The sequence below is a fragment of the Salvelinus namaycush genome, chromosome 5 (assembly GCF_016432855.1).
Source record: "Salvelinus namaycush isolate Seneca chromosome 5, SaNama_1.0, whole genome shotgun sequence".
In the NCBI taxonomy this organism is placed as follows: Eukaryota; Metazoa; Chordata; class Actinopteri; order Salmoniformes; family Salmonidae; genus Salvelinus; species Salvelinus namaycush.
Window position 1 is genome coordinate 28,950,750 of NC_052311.1, and position 20,056 is coordinate 28,970,805.

A 20,056-nucleotide genomic window follows, 5' to 3' on the forward strand; every position below is an offset into this window, starting at 1 on the left:
AAGGTATCTTTACTTTTACTCAAGTATAACAATTGGGTACTTTTTCCACCACTGTTTACAGAACATTATTGTCTCTCGAGAACCTCTCGAAAATGTCCCTTTGCTATCGTCAATGTGAAAACGGTCATAGATGTGCCAGAGATGGACTCTGCTTGGGTGGAATGTGTGAAGTGATGTGTGTGTTTATTGTAGTTCTGTTTGAAACCCTTCCCGGCCCAGTGCAGTGTGAGATGTTGCTGAAGGCCACAGAGCAGTCTTTCAACACCCAGGAGAAGGCTGAGATGCTACTGCTCAGGCGCTTCTCAGAGTCTGTGGTCCAACACGGGGTACGTAACCTCTCAACTTTGACCTTCACCACCTTGTCCATAGCTTTGTTGGCCCTCCCATTCTAGGTCAACCTGGGAGAGTCCCTGTTGGAGGCAGAGACGGCTGAAAAACTGGTGATGCCTGTCAACTGTTTCAGGAAGCTGTTTGGTGAGAGAATTCTCTGAGTCAAATGATCAGAACCTTGAACATTTGGAGCTCAAAAGCAGACCGATGTAAAGTAATCTATTACCTCTTCTATGTCACTTTTCTTCCTCTCCCACAGTGTGTGACGTTCTCCCGTTGATTATAAACAACGTGGACATGCGTCTTCCTGCCAACCTGCTTCTGACCACACACAGAGACGCGTACAAAGCTCTGCATTTGGCAAATATGACCATAATTCTATCCTCTTGATTCCTGCTTACAAGAAAAAATTAAAGCAGGAAGCACCAGTGACTCGGGTCTATAAAAAAGTGATCAGATGAAGCAGATGCTAAACTACAGGACTTTTTTTGCAAGCACAGACTTGAATATTTTCCGGGATTCTTTCGATGGCATTGAGGAGTACCCCACATCAACCACTGGCTTTATCAATAAGTGCATCGAGGACGTCGTCCCCACAGTGACTGTACGTACTGTACATACGCCAACCAGAAGCCATGGATTACAGGCAACATCTGCATTGAGGTAAAGGGTAGAGCTGCCGCTTTCAAGGAGCGGGACTTTAACCCGGAAGCTTATAAGGAATCCCGCTATGCCCTCTGACGAACAATCAAACAGGCAAAGCTTCAATACAGGACTAAGATCGAATCGTACTACACCGGCTCCGACGCTCGTCGGATGTGGCAGGGCTTGCAAACTATTGCAGACTACAAAGGGAAGCACAGCCGAGAGCTGCCCAGTGACACAAGCCTACCCGACGAGCTAAATAACTTCTATGCTTGCTTCGGGGCAAGTAACACTGAAACATGCATGAGAGCATTAGCTGTTCCGGACGACTGTGTGATCACGATCACGCCGATGTGAGTAAGACCTTTAAACAGGTCAACATTCACAAGGCCGCAGGGCCAGACGGATTACCAGGACATGTACTCCGAGCATGCGATGACCAACTGGCAAGTGTCTTCCCTGACATTTTCAACCTCTCCCTGACCGAGACTGTAATACCAATATGTTTCAAGCAGACCACCATAGTCCCTGTGCCCAAGAACACTAAGGTAACCTGCCTAAATGACTACCGACCCGTAGCACTCACGTCTGTAGCCATAAAATGCTTTGAAAGGCTGGTCTTGGCTCACATCAACACTATTATCCCAGTAACCCTAGACCCACTCCAATTTGCATACCGCCCCAACAGATCCACAGATGATGCAATCTATATTGCACTCCACACTGCCCTTTCACACCTGGACAAAAAGAACACCTATGTGAGAATGCTATTAATTGACTACAGCTCAGCGTTCAACACCATAGTGCCCTCAAAGCTCATCACTAAGCTAAGGACCCTGGGAGTAAACACCTCCCTCTGCAACTCGATCCTGGACTTCCTGAAGAGCCGCCCCCCAGGTGGTAAGGGAATTCTCATCGACGGGACTCCAGCCATCCTAGTCATAGACTGTTCTCTCTGCTACTGCGCAGCAAGCGGTACCGGAGCGCCAAGTCTAGGTCTAAGAGGCTTCTAAACAGCTTCTACCCACAAGCCATAAGACTCCTGAGCAGCTAAACAAAAAGACTAAGACTCTCTACTCTATTCATCTTCTACCCGCTACCTCTCTCATAGGCTCTCAGGAGGGTGGTGGTCTGAAGTCTCCCTTTGTGTCTCGGGTGTCCCAGCGATATGTGATTGAGGAGCTGTCAGAGAAGTCATCGGGGGTGGCTGAGCCCTGGGAGAGACTGCTGGACATTCTGGCAGTGGTGGGGGCTGAATGTGAGTGGCAGGGGGACAAAGGACAGAGGTAGGAGCACAGGTGAACAGAACGTAGCTAGCTAGTGAAGAGTGTTTATGTGTGTGTGTTGTAGGAACAATGCCCGAAATACTGCTTGCTGTTAAGGTGCTGTGTGTGTATGTTCTATGTGTGTGTTTGTGTGTCTATATCCATTTATGTGTGTGTGTTTTGTAGGGGCTATGTGGAGATGCTGCAGTGGGTTAAGGAGCTGTGTCGCTACCTGCCCAGTCTAGAGGGAGAGACCAGGTCACGGTGCTGCAGTCAGGTGGTCATCTGTGCCTTCCTGGTCCTCTTCCATAGCGCCTACCTCTACGTCTCAACTGTACAGCATGCTGTTTCAGGGTCAGTGACAGTGAAAATGTCAATTTTGACCTTTGAGCTGTGGTTTTGTGTCGATCCTGTTAGAGGCTATCTCCTCAGTTTACAGTGAGGTTGTGTCTGTTGCATCCGTGCATTTATTTGTGTGTGTGTGAAGGCGTTGGCCTCTGGGCCGTGGACACTGCTGGAGGACCTGAGCTCTGTGTACAGTGATGTGGAGCTGGAGAGAGAAACGCAAACTGGTTGAAGGCCGCGAAATGACCATGGTGAGAGGACAGACGGGAAATCAGTGGGGAGGTTGTGTGTGTTTGTACATGCTTGTATTTGTGTATGTGTTTCTTCAGAGCTCAGACGATGAGGTCAACAAGACAGAGATGATCGGGTGGGTGGAGACTCTGGAGAGCTTCCGTTTGGCCAGGGAGAGCTGGGACCTCCTCCACTCCCACGACAGCCTGGAGACAGGTACGCCCTCCAAATACATTCCCCAGCTCATATCTGTGTGCTCTCTAAACGTGTCCCCTGTCTAAGCAAATGTTTCTCATTCTGATTAAACGTTTTCACACCCGTTCTCCAGAATTCAACTAGATCTGTTCCCCCTGTTTCCGAATATTCCTCACAGATGTGATCATATACTAGTTGTACATATAATGATCATCGTGTGCTATGAGTTTATCAGTGTTTTGTATGACCATGTATTTGTGTTCAATGTGAATGTGTATGCTGACATGAGTGGGTGTGTCCTCTCCCCCAGGGCCAGTAACGTGAGGCCCTGTCCAGCTTGCTCCAAATGGCTGCGTTCCAGCAGCCTCAGCCTGGACAGAGCTCCCCAGGACAATGTAACCTGGAGCACCACAGGACCCTTATACAGCAGGCCTCCTGCCACTACGCACTGGGAGAGTACAGGATGGGTATACACATACAGAGAGCTCATCCATAAACATTGCATACATACAGAGAGAGATTGCATCTGGGTTTACTTGTCAATTGAATTGTCATTGTGTTTCCATATTTTTCGTGTTGTGTGTCTTTGTCTGTATCAGATGGAGTGTGAAACGTTGCTTGATGTAGTTGGTGGGTTGGTCCTGCAAAACCAGGATCCAGTCGAGAACACTGAGGTCCAAAGCAAAGCTAGGGGCAAACCCAGGAAAGGTGAGCTCTCTATTAATACACTGTGTGCGTATGTGTGTATGTGATTATTTTAAAATGCCTATAGTACGTGTCTATGTTAATATGTTGTGTGTTTGTGTTGCTAGGCAATGACCTGAGGCTGCTGCCATGTAAGAGTAAAGCGATCCTGCCATTCTTCACCTGATGTTTGCCTGTTTCGAGGTCCTTACAAAGAACAATAAACACATACAGTGCCCTCCACTAATATCGGCACCCTTGGTAAATATGAGGAAAATTATTTATTGTTTATCCTCTTGGTCTTTCATTCAAAATATTCACAAAAATCTAACCTTTAATTAAAGTGAAATAATTGAAAGAAAAAATGTATTGTTATCATAAAACAAATATTTTTCTCAAATATATGTGTGTCACAATTATTGGAACCCCTTCATTCAATACTTTGTGCAACCTCCCTTTCCAAAGATAACAGCTCTGAGTCTTCTCCTATAATGCGTAATGAGGTTGGAGAACACATGGCAAGGAATCTGAGACCATTCCACCATACAGAATCTCTCCAGATCCTTCAGATTCTGAGGTCCACACTTGTGGTGTTATGCTGGTGAATGAGGACCCAAAAGCGACGTAATAGAAACAGAGTCTTTATTCCAGTCTTAAACAAACAATGATTCTCCTGGATATTATCAAAGGAAAATCCAAAACAGGAAACTGAAATCCTCTCGTCAGAAGAGAGGAACGACTGGAGACGCGACCACAGACTGCAGGTCGCTTCAGGAAGGCACAGGCCGTAGCTGACATAGACACCTGCTCACACGCAGCATCTGAAGAAGGCAAAAACACGACAGGGCGGAACAAGGACACAGAACAGCAAACATCAAACAAGAATCCGACAAGGACAGAAGCGGAAGACAGAGGGAGAAATAGGGACTCTAATCAGAGGGTAAAATAGGGGACAGGTGTGAAAGAGTAAATGAGGTAGTTAGGAGAATGGGAAACAGCTGGGAGCAGGAACGGAACGATAGAGAGAGAGAGCGAGAGAGGGAGAGAGGGAGGGGGAGAGAGAGGGATAGAAAGAGGGAAAGAACCTAATAAGACCAGCAGAGGGAAGCACAGGGACAAGACATGATGATCAATGACAAAACATGACAGTACCCCCCCACTCACCGAGCGCCTCCTGGCGCACTCGAGGAGGAACCCTGGCGGCAACGGAGGAAATCATCAATCAACGAACGGTCCAGCACGTCCCGAGATGGAACCCAACTCCTCTCCTCAGGACCGTAACCCTCCCAATCCACTAAGTACTGGTGACCACGTCCCCGAGAACGCATGTCCATGATCTTCCGTACCTTGTAAATAGGTGCGCCCTCGACAAGGACGGGGGGGGGGGGGGAGGGAAGACGAACGGGGGCGCGAAGAAAAGGCTTGACACAGGAGACATGGAAGACAGGGTGGACGCGACGAAGATGTCGCGGAAGAAGCAGTCGCACAGCGACAGGATTGACGACCTGAGAGACACGGAACGGACCAATGAACCGCGGAGTCAACTTGCGAGAAGCTGTCGTAAGGGGAAGGTTACGAGTGGAAAGCCACACTCTCTGACCGCGACAATACCTAGGGCTCTTAATCCTACGTTTGTTGGCGGCTCTCACAGTCTGCGCCCTGTAACGGCAAAGTGCAGACCTGACCCTCCTCCAGGTGCGCTCACAACGTTGGACAAAAGCCTGAGCGGAGGGAACGCTGGACTCGGCGAGCTGGGACGAGAACAGAGGAGGCTGGTACCCAAGACTACTCTGAAACGGAGATAGCCCGGTAGCAGACGAAGGAAGCGAGTTGTGAGCGTATTCTGCCCAGGGGAGCTGTTCTGCCCAAGACGCAGGGTTTCGAAAAGAAAGGCTGCGTAATATGCGACCAATCGACTGATTGGCCCTTTCTGCTTGACCGTTAGACTGGGGATGAAACCCGGAAGAGAGACTGACGGAAGCACCAATCAAACGACAGAACTCCCTCCAAAACTGTGACGTGAATTGCGGGCCTCTGTCTGAAACGGCGTCTAACGGGAGGCCATGAATTCTGAACACATTCTCAATGATGATTTGTGCCGTCTCCTTAGCGGAAGGAAGCTTAGCGAGGGGAATGAAATGTGCCGCCTTAGAGAACCTATCGACAACCGTAAGAATCACAGTCTTCCCCGCAGACGAAGGCAGACCGGTAATAAAGTCTAAGGCGATGTGAGACCATGGTCGAGAAGGAATGGGAAGCGGTCTGAGACGACCGGCAGGAGGAGAGTTACCTGACTTAGTCTGCGCGCAGTCCGAACAAGCAGCCACGAAACGGCACGTGTCACGCTCCTGAGTAGGCCACCAAAACCGCTGGCGAATAGAAGCAAGCGTACCCCGAACGCCGGGGTGGCCAGCTAACTTGGCAGAGTGAGCCCACTGAAGAACAGCCAGACGAGTAGAGACAGGAACGAACAGAAGGTTACTAGGACAAGCGCGCGGCGACGCAGTGTGAGTGAGTGCTTGCTTTACCTGTCTCTCAATTCCCCAGACAGTCAACCCGACAACACGCCCCTCAGGGAGAATCCCCTCGGGGTCGGTAGAAGCCACAGAAGAACTAAAGAGACGGGATAAGGCATCAGGCTTGGTGTTCTTATTTCCCGGGCGATAAGAAATCACGAACTCGAAACGAGCGAAAAACAACGCCCAACGAGCTTGACGTGCATTAAGTCGTTTGGCAGAACGGATGTACTCAAGGTTCTTATGGTCAGTCCAAACGACAAAAGGGACGGTCGCCCCCTCCAACCACTGTCGCCATTCGCCTAGGGCTAAGCGGATGGCGAGCAGTTCGCGGTTACCCACATCATAGTTGCGTTCCGATGGCGATAGGCGATGAGAAAAATAAGCGCAAGGATGGACCTTATCGTCAGACTGGAAGCGCTGGGACAGAATGGCTCCCACGCCCACCTCTGAAGCGTCAACCTCGACAATAAATTGTTTAGTGACGTCAGGAGTAACAAGGATAGGAGCGGATGTAAAACGCTTCTTGAGGAGATCAAAAGCTCCCTGGGCGGAACCGGACCACTTAAAGCACGTCTTGACAGAAGTCAGAGCTGTGAGAGGAGCAGCCACTTGACCGAAATTACGAATGAAACGCCGATAGAAATTAGCGAAACCGAGAAAGCGCTGCAACTCGACACGTGACTTAGGAACGGGCCAATCGCTGACAGCCTGGACCTTAGCGGGATCCATCTGAATGCCTTCAGCGGAAATAACAGAACCGAGAAATGTGACAGAGGAGACATGAAAGGCGCACTTCTCAGCCTTCACGTAGAGACAATTCTCTAAAAGGCGCTGGAGTACACGTCGAACGTGCTGAACATGAATCTCGAGTGACGGTGAAAAAATCAGGATATCGTCAAGGTAAACGAAAACAAAGATGTTCAGCATGTCTCTCAGTACATCATTAACTAATGCCTGAAAGACAGCTGGAGCATTAGCGAGACCGAACGGCAGAACCCGGTATTCAAAATGCCCTAACGGAGTGTTAAACGCCGTTTTCCACTCGTCCCCCTCTCTGATGCGCACGAGATGGTAAGCGTTACGAAGGTCCAACTTAGTAAAGAACCTGGCTCCCTGCAGAATCTCGAAGGCTGACGACATAAGGGGAAGCGGATAACGATTCTTAACCGTTATGTCATTCAACCCTCGATAATCCACGCAGGGGCGCAGAGTACCGTCCTTCTTCTTAACAAAAAAAAACCCCGCTCCGGCGGGAGAGGAAGAAGGCACCACGGTACCGGCGTCGAGAGAAACAGACAGATAATCCTCGAGAGCCTTACGTTCGGGAGCCGACAGAGAGTATAGTCTACCCCGAGGAGGAGTGGTCCCCGGAAGGAGATCAATACAACAATCATACGACCGGTGAGGAGGAAGAGAGTTGGCTCTGGACCGACTGAAGACCGTGCGCAGATCATGATATTCCTCCGGCACTCCTGTCAAATCACCAGGTTCCTCCTGAGAAGAGGGGACAGAAGAAACAGGAGGGATAGCAGACATTAAACACTTCACATGACAAGAAACGTTCCAGGATAGGATAGAATTACTAGACCAATTAATAGAAGGATTATGACATACTAGCCAGGGATGACCCAAAACAACAGGTGTAAAAGGTGAACGAAAAATCAAAAAGGAAATGGTCTCACTGTGGTTACCAGATACTGTGAGGGTTAAAGGTAGTGTCTCACATCTGATACTGGGGAGAAGACTACCATCTAAGGCGAACATGGGCGTGGGCCTCCCTAACTGTCTGAGAGGAATGTCATGTTTCCGAGCCCATGCTTCGTCCATAAAACAACCCTCAGCCCCAGAGTCTATCAAGGCACTGCAGGAAGCAGCCGAACCGGTCCAGCGTAGATGGACCGACAAGGTAGTACAGGATCTTGATGGAGAGACCTGAGTAGTAGCGCTCACCAGTAGCCCTCCGCTTACTGATGAGCTCTGGCCTTTTACTGGACATGACATGACAAAATGTCCAGCAGAACCGCAATAGAGGCAAAGGCGGTTGGTGATTCTCCGTTCCCTCTCCTTAGTCGAGATGCGAATACCTCCCAGCTGCATGGGCTCAGTCTCTGAGCCGGTGGGAGGAGATGGTTGAGATGCGGAGAGGGGGAACACCGTTAACGCGAGCTCTCTTCCACGAGCTCGGTGACGAAGATCTACCCGTCGTTCTATGCGGATGGCGAGTGCAATCAAAGAGTCCACGCTGGAAGGAACCTCCCGGGAGAGAATCTCATCCTTAACCTCAGCGTGGAGTCCCTCCAGAAAACGAGCGAGCAACGCCGGCTCGTTCCAGTCACTGGAGGCAGCAAGAGTGCGAAACTCTATAGAGTAATCCGTTATGGATCGATCACCTTGACATAGGGAAGCCAGGGCCCTGGAAGCCTCCTTCCCAAAAACTGAACGATCAAAAACCCGTATCATCTCCTCTTTAAAGTTCTGATAATCGTTAGAACACTCAGCCCTTGCCTCCCAGATAGCTGTGCCCCACTCCCGAGCCCGACCAGTAAGGAGTGATATGACGTAAGCGATCCGAGCTCTCTCACTAGAGTACGTGTTGGGCTGGAGAGAGAACACAATATCACACTGGGTGAGAAAGGAGCGACACTCAGTGGGTTGCCCAGAGTAACATGGTGGGTTATTAACCCTAGGTTCCGGAGACTCGGAAGACCAGGAAGTAGCTGGTGGCACGAGACGAAGACTCTGAAACTGTCCTGAGAGGTCGGAGACCTGAGCGGCCAGGGTCTCAACGGCATGACGAGCAGCAGACAATTCCTGCTCGTGTCTGCCGAGCATTGCTCCCTGGAACTCGACGGCAGTGTTGCGAGAATCCGTAGTCGCTGGGTCCATTCTTGGTCGGATTCTTCTGTTATGCTGGTGAATGAGGACCCAAAAGCGACGTAATAGAAACAGAGTCTTTATTCCAGTCTTAAACAAACAATGATTCTCCTGGATATTATCAAAGGAAAATCCAAAACAGGAAACTGAAATCCTCTCGTCAGAAGAGAGGAACGACTGGAGACGCGACCACAGACTGCAGGTCGCTTCAGGAAGGCACAGGCCGTAGCTGACATAGACACCTGCTCACACGCAGCATCTGAAGAAGGCAAAAACACGACAGGGCGGAACAAGGACACAGAACAGCAAACATCAAACAAGAATCCGACAAGGACAGAAGCGGAAGACAGAGGGAGAAATAGGGACTCTAATCAGAGGGTAAAATAGGGGACAGGTGTGAAAGAGTAAATGAGGTAGTTAGGAGAATGGGAAACAGCTGGGAGCAGGAACGGAACGATAGAGAGAGAGAGCGAGAGAGGGAGAGAGGGAGGGGGAGAGAGAGGGATAGAAAGAGGGAAAGAACCTAATAAGACCAGCAGAGGGAAGCACAGGGACAAGACATGATGATCAATGACAAAACATGACATGTGGACTCTCCTCTTCAGCTCATCCCACAGGTTTTCTATGGGGGGTTAGATCATAGGACTGGGATGGCCATGGCAAAATCTTGATTCTGTGGTCAGTGAACCATTTTTTTGTTGATTTTGAGGTGTGCTTTGGATCATTGTCCAGCTGGAAGATCCAACCACGGCCCAGTTTAAGCTTCCTAGCAGAGGCAGTCAGGTTTTGATTTAATATCTGCTGGTACTTGATGGAGTCCATGATACCATGTGTCGTGACTTGACTTTAATATTAATTTGAAAACTGTTATTTTTCTAATTAACTAACTATATTTAATTGTTACCCGATTAAATTAATCATGTAACAATTAACTCATTAGGATCTGGGGCACCACGAGAGCGGTTCTTTAAAGAGTTACCATCTCCCGAATTAATCTCTAAAAGGTCTTTACCTATCACATCTATAAACAGTCATCTATAAACTTATTAATCAAAACCTCGCATTATATCATTCTGAGCAGTCGAAACCTTGCATCTGAAAAAAACAGAGCCTTACTTATGATTCAGTACTACACAAATTGGTTTAATCATTTATTACTAGCTAAACAGGATAAACATACACACTTTGCATCGGTTATTGACTGAGGACTTAATACGCTAAAAACAGGTCCCTAGCGGAATGACTACAACATAGCTGCTTGTTAAAGAAGAGATGGAGAGGGAGAGAGAGGGACCTACAGTAACCATATACTTTGCATGAATGTCTAGAAATCATGAATGTATTTACGTGAAATGCCTGGGTTCGCCAGGGATCTCTCTTGTGAAGAAGGCAGCCTTGGAAAGGGAGTTGGGCCTTTTGGCGGCACGCTTGTAAGGCTCTGAAGTCTTTTACTGTTGTCCTTCTTTGTAGTTGTCCGGTACCCGGTGACTTGTTGTGTAGTCCTGAACAGAACTACAGAGTTGACTTTCCTCCCATTCACTCTTGAAGATGCTTCTTTGAAGATAAACTAGCCAGCCGTGTCGATGGTTTCCCAGTGGGGTGATGAGAATAGCATAATACGATGGTTTGAGCAGAGTGACAGAATGGTCCTACGTAAATTCACTTTCGAATATACTTTACTTAGGACAGCTAATCAAGCCGTACCAGTGATTGTCTGGGAGGGGAGTTTATCGTCTCTACCTCGTGTTGAGATTCAAAGTTCAAACCACTTTAAACGTGCAGCTGCACGTCTTTCTGGTCTGGTATGTTAATTTCTTAACCCATCATTTATACAGTTTGCAGGAAAGGGGCGGTTCCGGCAGGCTGATACTCTCTGACCTCACTCAGGGCGGTGACTACTCACTGTGCAAAGTTATTTAAAAAAACTCTTATCTCTTATAGGTTCTCAAATCACATCCCGATCTTAACAAAAACACTTTCATCATTTTCAGGGAGAGTCGCTGTTCCTGAGAGTGATTGATAAGATCTGTCAGCAGGGAAACTTCCAGTATGATAACTTTTTCAACTACGTCACCAGTATCCTTCTCATACAGTATATCTAAAATAATCTTGATAACCCAGAACTAAAATCTTGCGTAATTTTAGCTCTCTTCTTTTTCTTTCTTTCTCTCTCTCTCTCTCTGTTTGTTCCCTTTAACTTGTTTGTTCCTGCAAATATTGATATGCTGGAGGAGTTTGCAGACCTGCCACTACAGAGGCGGGCGTGTCCAGCTACTGCACAATAAGGGAAGGCTAATCAAATCAAATCAAATCAATTTATTTATATAGCCCTTCGTACATCAGCTGATATCTCAAAGTGCTGTACAGAAACCCAGCCTAAAACCCCAAACAGCAAGCAATGCAGGTGTAGAAGCACGATCAAGTAAGCACCTCCCACTGGCATATGTTTATATATATTGTACACAGTCATGTTCACATACAGGTAGCGAATAGCAGCTCAGCTGTGAAGCATTATGTTGAATAAGGGTTAGCAGTACAACGCGCCGACTATCCAATATTTAAAAAACTTGTTTGAGATTCTTGACTACACCCACTCTCAGTGGGAGTTGAGGAGTAGGATGAGGTTGCCTCTAGATACTGATCTATGATCAGTTTTTTGCTCTTCCTCTTAATGTTAAAGGTAAAGATCTTTAGAGGGTAAGCTGATCCTAACTTTTAACCCAGAGCGTGAGTTGATAAATGTTGGTGTTTACTGTCTTCAGGAACCCTAGTCCCGCTCGGGGTGGGGAGTTAAACACCCTGCTGCTACCTGGGGTGCAGGCGACCGACAGGCACCCCTGCCCACCACCCCTACACCAAACACTCTCTCCATCCCTCAGCCCCAAACCTCATTTAAATTTTCTGTCTGCCGTTTTCATCGAGTCCTTGTTGTGTTTTATTTTCACGAAAGCGTTTGACCCACTGCATCCGTTTATGTGGTTGTTACTGATGTTTTTGAAGTCTATTTTGATTTTTTTTAAATGTATCTCTAGTTGTCATTGCATTTGTGAACATTCATATTTGACTATGTGTTATTGTTTTTGACGTTGTTGAATCTTCCCGTCAAAATTTTACCTTCTTGGTAGATACCTGATACTCTCATTCAATTTCAAAACTATGAAGACTGTATGTGAGGAAAAGTTGTTTCCTTGATGTTGTGTAATTTAATTTTTTATCACTGATACATTTTGTGTTTTCTCACAGTTTTCTCATTGATACATTTGTGTTTTCTCACCTGTTGCTATAGAGGTTTGGACAAAAATAAACAGTGTCTGATTTCTAAAATGATTAATGTGAAGAAAACGTTAGAAAGGGTTTCTTTGTCTCTGTTCCTCTGCCCTGTAGGCACCATACAGTGACGCGTGGCATCACTAAGGGGGTGAAGGAGGACTTCCGTCTGGCCATGGAGAGACAGGTGTCACTCTGCACGGAGAACCTGTATACTGTCCTCCACCGCTTCTGTATCAATGAGAAGATCATCATCATCCAGTCCCTGCCCTGACCTCTGACCCCTTCAACTTTGACACTTGGACATCTGACATTTGGCTCATGGGTCTATTGTCCACAGTGAAACCCTGTTCGCTGTGCCGCTTGTGTGCCCAGAAGACCATCGTCGTCTTCCATCAGACCTGACAATTGAACTCCTGACCCCTCTATGACCAAATAACAATAATTAGAAAGAGATAAATTACTTGTTTCCCTCTTTCTAGGGTTTATCTGTTGTGCTAACGTTACTCATGAGCGTAAAATCTTCTGTACTTTTCCCCCTTGTTGTACTACTTGCCTTAAAATTAGATAATGACTTTCAAAGGATGTTCTTGCTAACATGAGAAGGTTCTGTACTTGGGAAGGATTCTGTTTCTGGGGATACTTAACAGGGATTGGTCTACTGTGTCTGTGGTATTTGCTCTCTGTCTGCCATTGGCTGTCTTGATACTTTTTGTTTATTTTTCCTTTTTGGATAATTTTGTGTTGCCTGGCTACCCAACCTCTTTGCTCCGGCCAAACGCTATGGCACGTCCACGGACATTATTTTATTCTCCACAATGAGACTGGTTTGAGTACCTCCACAATGATTTCTGGAATGGATTGGTCCCAAAAACCAATGGGTTGGGCCAGAGCCAGAACACACGTGTGTAAAGCGGCATTTGAAAATTTGTCATTGGCTTTGATACTCAGATTGGTTAGAGACGATCCAATCGCTGATGACTCAGTTTTGTACAACACCCCTCATTTTGACGTCGCCACAAACGACTGTAGCGAACGATAGAGCAGCGGAATAATTACTTTTGAGTCATCAGGCAGCATTTTATGAAGTGTATATAAAAAAAGAGGTTCTAAATAATTGTGAGATTGTTGGAAAGTTGACAAATCTGAGCGTATTTTTGATATTTCTAGATAACATTAAAAAAATATATAAATATTTTTCTTCCCCAATTTATCTTATTTTCTCTCTCCCTCTCACTCATCCATGTCGTCTCGTACAGGTGCAGTGGGCAGGTCAGCCTGCAGTGCAGCCCTGAGATTGGCCCAGAACAGCCTGTGCTTGCCCCTGTCCTGGGGCCACTCCAGATAGGTGTGTCTGCCCATCATGGCCTTTAGCTGATAGTACTTGGAGGGGATCATGTACTGAGGCAGAGGCTCCAGGAGCACCAGGATCACACTGTCAGACCCTCGGGTCAACCGCTGGTGGCTGGCAAAGTACAGCTCATAGTGGCACCACTCGCTCCGGACGAAGTGGCGAGAGAGGACGAACACACAGCGCCGGCTCCTCTCCACGCATTGGATGATGTTCTCCACGATCGTCTTCCCCGGGACGAAGTCCCTCTCATGGCGGCAGATGTGGAGGCCCCCGCCGGAGCCTTCCAGATTAGGCAAGAGCTGGCCCTTGACCCAGTCTGCATCATGCTGGCTGTAGGACACAAAGGCGTGGAACACAACCCCCTCCATTTCCTCTGGCCGGACCTGCTGGGTCCTGGCACGGTGCTTTGCCCGGGTCCACTGCCAGATCATGCCCAGGTACCACGGAACGTCCAGGTGGTGGCACAGAGTCACCATAACAATGATAACAGCCACTGCCGGGCACAAGATGGCCGTTGCCAGCAGGCCGACATTGCAAGAGATCTCAGGGATCTGGAAGCCCTCCAGTGTGGAGTTCCTCCAGGCTTCGGGATAGCTGCAGCGATAGGCTCCTGGCCAGTGGAGAAGTTGGATTGCAGGGTGTCCGCTGCCCAGGCCAGTCCCAGCACCCAGATCCCTGAAGCCCCTCAGGCCACACGTACAGGTGAAGGGGTTTCGGCTAGCATCTAGAGCCTGTAGAACAGGGCAAGTCTCCAAAACGCTCACAGATGGGGCATGGAGGGAGTTTTCCCTGAGAAGGAGATACTTAAGGTGTGGGAATCCAGCGCACACCGGGAGGTCCCTCAGCCGGTTGGCACTCAGGTCCAGGGCCAGGAGGGAGTCCAGGGCCAGCAGGGTCTCTGGTACAGTGAAGATCTGGTTGTTCTGGAGGTCCAGGCTGACGGTGCCATTCGGCAGGCAGCTAAATACCGACTCACTCAGCCCATTGGAAGATAGGTTCAGGTGGATAATGTTCGGTGGCCAGTGGCATTCCTGGCCGCTGTAAACCAACGAGTTGAGGCTGAGGTCCAGGTGACGCAGAGAGATCATGTTCTGGACCCTCTTGCTCAGGGTTTGAAGGCACCTGAGGTTGTTCCCTCTCAGAACCAGGGTGTTTACTTTATTCAGGGTTGTACACTCTACAATGATTTGCTGTTCTACTCTGGAGAAGACCGTATCAGTCAAGGCACAATCTGAGAAGTCTAGCTGCAGTATCCCGCTGGGCGACTTGGGGCAGGTCATGTGTATGATGGATGTCTCAGTCATCGCCAGGCGCTCCACCGGCATGTTTATGAAGAAGTTACAGAGGACTTCCAGGGAGAAGAAAAAGCTAACCACCTCCGCTCGCCTGGCAGAGAAGGATTTAGTGTGGGACGTGTTTCTTCCTGGGGTGTCACTCAAAGGTGGAATGTGGATGGCCACGTCTGAAGTGCTCAGGTGGATGATGGGGGATTCGAACACAGCGTTTATGGTGTTTGTCAGGTGCTTCCAGGTGATGGCCATATTTGTCAGGTAAAGATGTGTGGTGTTGACTGCCCTTCTCTCCTTCACAAGTTCCACCAGGTAACTGGGGTAGCCACTGATGTTCATACCCATCAGCTCAACCTCGTTGAACATCAACAGGGCGTCTGCGATCAGATTTCGATCGGTGGGTTTGTTCGTCAGGCCGATGCTGACCTTCTCCGCCTGGACGTCACTCAGGCTGCCGCTCTCATAGGCTGTGAGATTCTCCAGACGAAGGGTCAAAGTTTGCAGGTGTACGTCAGGGATGTTGATGAAATCCTCCACCCTGATGATTTTTGCTCCGAGCCCCAGTCTCTCCAGCTTCGTCAGGCTGTGAAACTCCACCCCCAGGGTCATGGTGTGGAACATGTTAAAGGTCAGATCTAGGTCTCTGAGGTTTAGCGCTAACAGCAAGTACCGTTGATCAGATAAGTTCTGGAGCTGGTTGTGTGAGAGGTCCAGACTCTCCAGGAGCGGAGTGGGATGAAACGTCTCCGGATCGATATCCTCCAAGACATTCCAAGACAAGTTGAGGAATCTCAGGTGAGTTGTGACTTGGAAATCCTCATGGCCAAGTTTGTGTATGTTGTTCTGGGAGAGGTCCAGGGCTTCGGTGCATGGAGGTAGGTTTCTGGGAACAGAGGATATGTTTTTGGAGGAGAGGTTGACAATAATGGTATGGATTTCTGAGGAGGAGGGGGTGCTCTGATGGACTTCCATTAACGCAGCCACGGCCCAGAGGGTGACTGCCACAGCCCTCATCTCTGTTGAGGGACAAGAGAAAATGTAACAAACAATGTTTGTGTAAAGGAGGTAGTTATAATATTGTGTGTCATGTGTGCTGTGAATCATAATAAATCAATAGGCTTCCATTAGAATGTGAATAAAGGTTTTGGTTCCTGTTTTCGATATGAATGTTATTCAACTTGCAGTGTACTTAGGGTATTCGTAAAAAAAAGGAGCTTCCTTGTTTTATTATAGACTCTTAAATAGACACATTTTGGTTTATAATACAGTACGGAAACTCACAAATGTCTTAAAAACAAGTCTGCAACACACACGCACACAGAAAGAGGGGGAAAAAAGCAGACTGACCTGTTTTTTCAGTATCCTATGGCTTTTCAAGTGATGCGTTTGTTGAGATAATGTTGAGTCAGTCACAGTCAGTTCGTCTCTCACTTTCAGATAAATCTCTCTTTACCTTTACGATTTCTCTCATTCACACTCGCCCTATCACCTTATCACGCTCACTCTAACCCTCTCTCTGAGCTTACAGCAAATGTTGAGCAGAGGGGAAACAGACATGTGAAACCAGGCTTTTCAAATGCGCAGGCAACTTCTGTTCCTTCTTCACTCACATCTCTTTCTCACTTCCCTTTTTATTCACAGTGATGGGCAAGGAATTGAGTGCTTGACAGGAAATTAAGTTTGGCCACATATCTGTGAATTTGGCACAGCTAGTGGCTATGATAATACACTGCTCAAAAAAATAAAGGGAACACTTAAACAACACAATGTAACTCCAAGTCAATCACACTTCTGTGAAATCAAACTGTCCACTTAGGAAGCAACACTGATTGACAATAAATTTCACATGCTGTTGTGCAAATGGAATAGACAAAAGGTGGAAATTATAGGCAATTAGCAAGACACCCCCAATAAAGGAGTGGTTCTGCAGGTGGTGACCACAGACCACTTCTCAGTTCCTATGCTTCCTGGCTGATGTTTTGGTCACTTTTGAATGCTGGCGGTGCTTTCACTCTAGTGGTAGCATGAGACGGAGTCTACAACCCACACAAGTGTCTCAGGTAGTGCAGCTCATCCAGGATGGCACATCAATGCGAGCTGTGGCAAGAAGGTTTGCTGTGTCTGTCAGCGTAGTGTCCAGAGCATGGAGGCGCTACCAGGAGACAGGCCAGTACATCAGGAGACGTGGAGGAGGCCGTAGGAGGGCAACAACCCAGCAGCAGGACCGCTACCTCCGCCTTTGTGCAAGGAGGAGCACTGCCAGAGCCCTGCAAAATGACCTCCAGCAGGCCACAAATGTGCATGTGTCAGCATACGGTCTCACAAGGGGTCTGAGGATCTCATCTCGGTACCTAATGGCAGTCAGGCTACCTCTGGCGAGCACATGGAGGGCTGTGCGGCCCCACAAAGAAATGCCACCCCACACCATGACTGACCCACCGCCAAACCGGTCATGCTGGAGGATGTTGCAGGCAGCAGAACGTTCTCCACGGCGTCTCCAGACTCTGTCACGTCTGTCACATGTGCTCATGTGCTCAGTGTGAACCTGCTTTCATCTGTGAAGAGCACAGGGCGCCAGTGGCGAATTTGCCAATCTTGGTGTTCTCTCTCGTTTGGCAAATGCCAAACGTCCTGCACGGTGTTGGGCTGTAAGCACAACCCCCACCTGTGGACGTCGGGCCCTCATACCACCCTCATGGAGTCTGTTTCTGACCGTTTGAGCAGACACATGCACATTTGTGGCCTGCTGGAGGTCATTTTGCAGGGCTCTGGCAGTGCTCCTCCTTGCACAAAGGCGGAGGTAGCGGTCCTGCTGCTGGGTTGTTGCCCTCCTACGGCCTCCTCCACGTCTCCTGATGTACTGGCCTGTCTCCTGGTAGCGCCTCCATGCTCTGGACACTACGCTGACAGACACAGCAAACCTTCTTGCCACAGCTCGCATTGATGTGCCATCCTGGATGAGCTGCACTACCTGAGACACTTGTGTGGGTTGTAGACTCCGTCTCATGCTACCACTAGAGTGAAAGCTCCGCCAGAATTCAAAAGTGACCAAAACATCAGCCAGGAAGCATAGGAACTGAGAAGTGGTCTGTGGTCACCACCTGCAGAACCACTCCTTTATTGGGGGTGTCTTGCTAATTGCCTATAATTTCCACCTTTTGTCTATTCCATTTGCACAACAGCATGTGAAATTTATTGTCAATCAGTGTTGCTTCCTAAGTGGACAGTTTGATTTCACAGAAGTGTGATTGACTTGGAGTTACATTGTGTTGTTTAAGTGTTCCCTTTATTTTTTTGAGCAGTGTATATTACTCAATGTATGGCTTCATTATAAGAATATTACATAGCTCATTTTAAGGTAGCTCTAACTTATTGTTATATTGATTTACAAAAATAGGTAGGGTTGGAGGATATAACAACTGCATAAGACATTGGTTACGCCGGCCAATTCTTTCTTGAGCAAATGGTCGGGTTGCTGAAAATAAAAAAATATATATTTTTAGACTGCAAACTGACTGCAAGAAGCCCAGAAATATATAATATTTGACTAAAACGTAATCATTTCAAACCTTGATTACATTTGGGGACATTGCCCTGCGTGGGGTGCCGTCGGATAGGACGTTAAAACGGGTGTCCTGACTCTGTGCTCATTCAAAATCCCATGGCACTTATCGTAAGAGTAGTGGTGTTCACCCCGGTGTCATGGCTAAATTCCAAACCTGGCCACATTCCATCATGGCCACCTAATCATCACCCTCATTCCTAATTGTCAAATATCACTCCTCACCTCTCCACCTGATAGCTGATATGTGGTGAGAGTTCTGGCACAAAAATGGTCGCCGTGCCTCACTGAGGTGGGTGCTGAGTTTCCCTCTACTATATAAAGTGCTTTGAGTACCTCTATTGGTGGAAAAGCGCTATATAAATCCAATTATTCTGAATCATTACTATTTGTAAACGATCACGTCTCTCTGTTATGCGTTGGGGAATACATGGGAACAGATTTCCAAAATTAAAACCAGTTGGAGCTGATTTCCTGGTGTTGTTACAGTCTTCTATGTCCAAAAATGTAATTCTCAACAAAAAAAAAAGTAATAATAATTTGCTCAGAAAACTTGGGGGGGGGGGCAAATAAAGCCAGCTGCGGGCCAAATTCGGGCCGCTAGTTGGGGAATCATGCCCTAGACCAATGAGCCCTGCTGATCTTGATCGAGAAAAGCTTGGGTATTTTAATAGCCACCCATTACACATTTTCAACGACAGGGCTTGCTGGTCTAGGAGTATGGTTATTTCTTTGGGTGTGAGCGGTCCAGGGTTCAAATCCTGGCTGAACCCCCCCTTTGTAAAAATGAGGGCTTTCAAGTCTGACCCCTTGCCACGTTCACAGTGTGCTTCTAAACACTCCCACTTCACTCCTCCCTGGGCCCGGCGCGTTGCTGACTTTACAGTGAGCTGCTCTCTCCCTTTGACGCATGGATTCATGTGCTTCTCCAAGAGAGTGCACCATAATGCTTATTTTCATCCCATATTCAGCAGTGGTAAAGTCACTAATGGGAACTGATAGCTTCAGCCTAGCATCCCAATATGTATCCCACCATATACCATCACTGATCTCCTGTTTGTTATACTTATCTCCACCCGGCACAGCCAGAAGAGGACTGGCCACCCCTCATAGCCTGGTTCCTCTCTAGGTTTCTTCCTAGGTTTTGGCCTTTCTAGGGAGTTTTTCCTAGCCACCGTGCTTCTACACCTGCATTCTAGCTGTTTGGGGTTTTAGGCTGGGTCTCTGTACAGCACTTCGAGATATTAGCTGATGTACGAAGGGCTATATAAAATAAACTTGATTGATTGATTGATTGATACTTGATCAATTTTAGTCCAGGCAGCTCAAAGGTACATCATACTAGTGCAGTGCTTTTCGGAGGGTAGGCCTACATTTGTGCTGTATCATTGCAACCATGCTGATGTCAGGTCAGGTAGAGGTGAAGGATATCCATTCTCCAGCTAAATGGACCCGAACCTAATAACGCCTGTGACACATTTAATGATAAGGTGCTC

At 47.8% G+C, this 20,056-nt stretch overlaps 1 protein-coding gene and 1 pseudogene across 1 annotated transcript; one reads left to right on the forward strand and one right to left on the reverse strand.

Annotated features, from left to right (window-relative positions):
- The first annotated feature begins 857 nt into the window (after nt 1-857).
- Nucleotides 858-12,574, forward strand: LOC120047010 (annotated as a pseudogene).
- Nucleotides 10,236-16,012, reverse strand: LOC120048165 (toll-like receptor 6). Its single transcript, XM_038993916.1, has one exon. The coding sequence runs from the start codon at nt 16,010-16,012 to the stop codon at nt 13,589-13,591; it is 2,424 nt and encodes an 807-aa protein (XP_038849844.1). The 3' UTR covers nt 10,236-13,588.
- Between the last annotated feature and the right edge of the window lie 4,044 nt (nt 16,013-20,056).

Bases quoted from the DNA above. Each gene is read 5' to 3' on its own strand.
- LOC120048165 (XM_038993916.1), bottom strand. From the start codon at position 16,012: ATGAGGGCTGTGGCAGTCACCCTCTGGGCCGTGGCTGCGTTAATGGAA.